The following is a 2,265-nucleotide window of genomic DNA, read 5'->3' as shown; positions in this document are numbered from 1 at the left end:
ACGTAAAATGTAACTCTCTATTACACGATTGACTTGAAAATTACATCGATCCTTAAAAACAGCCATCTCAAGGACCAATGTAACATTTTAGTCAATCGTGTAACAAGGAACTAAATGTAACTCTCTAATTGCACGAATTGCATTTTACTATCGTACGTTCAACAAATAATATCACGAAATTTCTTATGCCACGAAAATATCTTACTTCACCCTACAGAAATATGTACTATGGACGCTTACGGTACGCTGGTAACAAGGACTTGGTCTTCAGTATCCGCGTCATCAGCATATAGTTTTGGTTGCGTACCTCCTGCGCCCTCTTCCTCTGTAGCTCTGCGTAAGCGGTCGACGAAGATCCGGGCATCACGTACGATTTCGTGGGCAAGTATGCGTTTTTCACTCGCGTAGCGATCGGTTGCGGAACGCGGTCCGTCCCGTTCATGGCGGCGGTTCGCGCGGCCAACGATCTACGGTCGATCACCGCTACCGTGGCCTGAGGTTTGGCCGCCGCCCGCTCGTGCACGTCCCGCGGTGGTTTGGCCGTGGTCTGCTCACGCATGGCTCGTGGCGGTTTGGCCGCCGTTCGCTCGTTCGTGGCTCGCGGTGGTTTGGGCGCCGTTCGCTCTTTCGTGGCTCGCGGTTGTTTGGCCACCGTCCGTTCGCGCATGGCTCGCGGTGGTTTGGCCACCGTCCGTTCGCGCGTGGCTCGCGGTGGTTTGGCCGCAGTCCGCCCGACCGTGGCCCGTGATCCGGCCCCCGTCCGCCCGTCCGTGGACCGGGGGCCGGCCGCCGTTCGCTCGTGCGCGTCCCGTGGCGGTTTGGTCGCCGTCCGCTTGCGCGTGGCTCGCGGTGGTTTGGCCACCGTCAATTCGTTCGCGGCCCGAGGTAAGGCTGCCGTCCGTTCGTGCGCGTCCAGCGGTGGTTTGGCCGCCTTCCGCTCGATCGCGGCCCGAACCGCCTCGTACGAATGCTGCGGATCCTGGGCGGACGCCGATTCATCACCCTCGCCTACCGCCCACGTACTCCCGGCCACCGGTATATTCTCGGCCACCGGTGGCATGCACTTCGTCGCCGGCTTCTCGTCGACCATCATATCGGGCTTCGAGCACCGTCTCCACGTCGGTTTCACGTACTCGAATCCGTTGTAGCACATCGGGCGGTGCGCGTCCGTCACGTCGGTCGCCATCGACAACGATACTTCCGACGACACATCTTCATCGGCGGTAAATGTTTGCGGAATTACGTCCATCTTTAGGTTGCGCGGCGTCTCGGGTTGAGATCCAATTAAGTGATGTACCGAATTAGCGGTACGATTTAGCTTCTAAAACTTAACGTTGCAACTATTCCGCGTGCTCGGGACTTAATAACGTTCCACACAATCGGATATGTTGTTACGGTTTTTTTTTTGTTGCGGTTCACGGTTTCCGTGATTTATATCGGCCAGCAGCACGAATTCGTATCCACGTAGAAACGTGCATAACGCATAGAACGTGTACACTACAAACGCGTGTGCAAAAATAATTGTTGAATCGATGTTTAATTAAAAAAAAAAAAAAAAAATGTTTATTAAGTTTTTTAAGTTCTCGTAACTTAAAAGTTGAAGCTTAGTATAATATAAGAGAATAGTTTTATTATATTAACCTGTGTCAGTATACATGAGTTTAATTCTGTCCCCCTAGTGTTTCCGCATAACATTGTAGTGATAATCATACGTAAGTGTTTTTGATACATCAATCACTGCAAATGCTGTAGCAAATAAACGTATTATTATTAATATAAAATTTAAAAAAAGTATATTTACCGATATAGATAGGTTTGTCAAAATGTATCAATTTATTCTCAAGCGTTACAGCATTGAGATTCTCATTGTACGTGGTACAGTGTTTAAATGTACATTTATTTGTTAATTTCTGCAGCCTCCTCTCAGACGATACTGACTCCATCTTCATCTCTTTTCTTTTAGACTGCATTGTTTTACCTAAAAAAAATAAAATGTTAGTAAAAATGTTTAAATAGTATAAATAAAGTGACATACCAAATACAGTATTGTTCATCAACTTAAAGAAGTCTTTCTCAAATGCGTTCTTCGCCTTTTTCCTCATTTCGGTGTTCAGATCTATGTATTTAGCCAACCAATTGGACTGATTAAACTGAATAACCCTATGTACCTATGAGAAAAAAAATGTTAAAAATGCTATAAGATGTTATAAAATATATGATAAATATTTACTTTTTCAACTTTCAATCCATTCTTTATTGCCTGCT

General features: G+C 46.8%; 1 protein-coding gene and 1 long non-coding RNA gene across 2 annotated transcripts; both read right to left on the bottom strand.

Moving 5' to 3' along the window:
* Positions 1 to 6: 6 nt before the first annotated feature.
* LOC112681257 (putative uncharacterized protein ENSP00000383309) lies at positions 7 to 1,739 on the bottom strand. The gene is made up of 2 exons (XM_025551523.1): positions 1,642 to 1,739; positions 7 to 1,497 (listed from the first exon to the last, which is right to left on the bottom strand). The coding sequence occupies exon 2, from the start codon at positions 1,247 to 1,249 to the stop codon at positions 227 to 229; it is 1,023 nt and encodes a 340-aa protein (XP_025407308.1). The 5' UTR covers positions 1,250 to 1,497; positions 1,642 to 1,739; the 3' UTR covers positions 7 to 226.
* Positions 1,740 to 1,911: 172 nt separating this feature from the next.
* On the bottom strand, positions 1,912 to 2,265 carry LOC112681258. Its single transcript, XR_003148383.1, has 3 exons — positions 2,231 to 2,265; positions 2,036 to 2,168; positions 1,912 to 1,978 (listed from the first exon to the last, which is right to left on the bottom strand). It is a non-coding gene; the product is annotated as an uncharacterized LOC112681258 (long non-coding RNA).

Source organism: Sipha flava, unplaced genomic scaffold, assembly GCF_003268045.1.
Source record: "Sipha flava isolate LNK unplaced genomic scaffold, YSA_version1 18886_pilon_pilon, whole genome shotgun sequence".
NCBI lineage: Eukaryota > Metazoa > Arthropoda > Insecta > Hemiptera > Aphididae > Sipha > Sipha flava.
The sequence above is the reverse complement of the archived record's forward strand: the minus strand, read 5'-3'. Positions and strand labels throughout refer to the sequence as shown.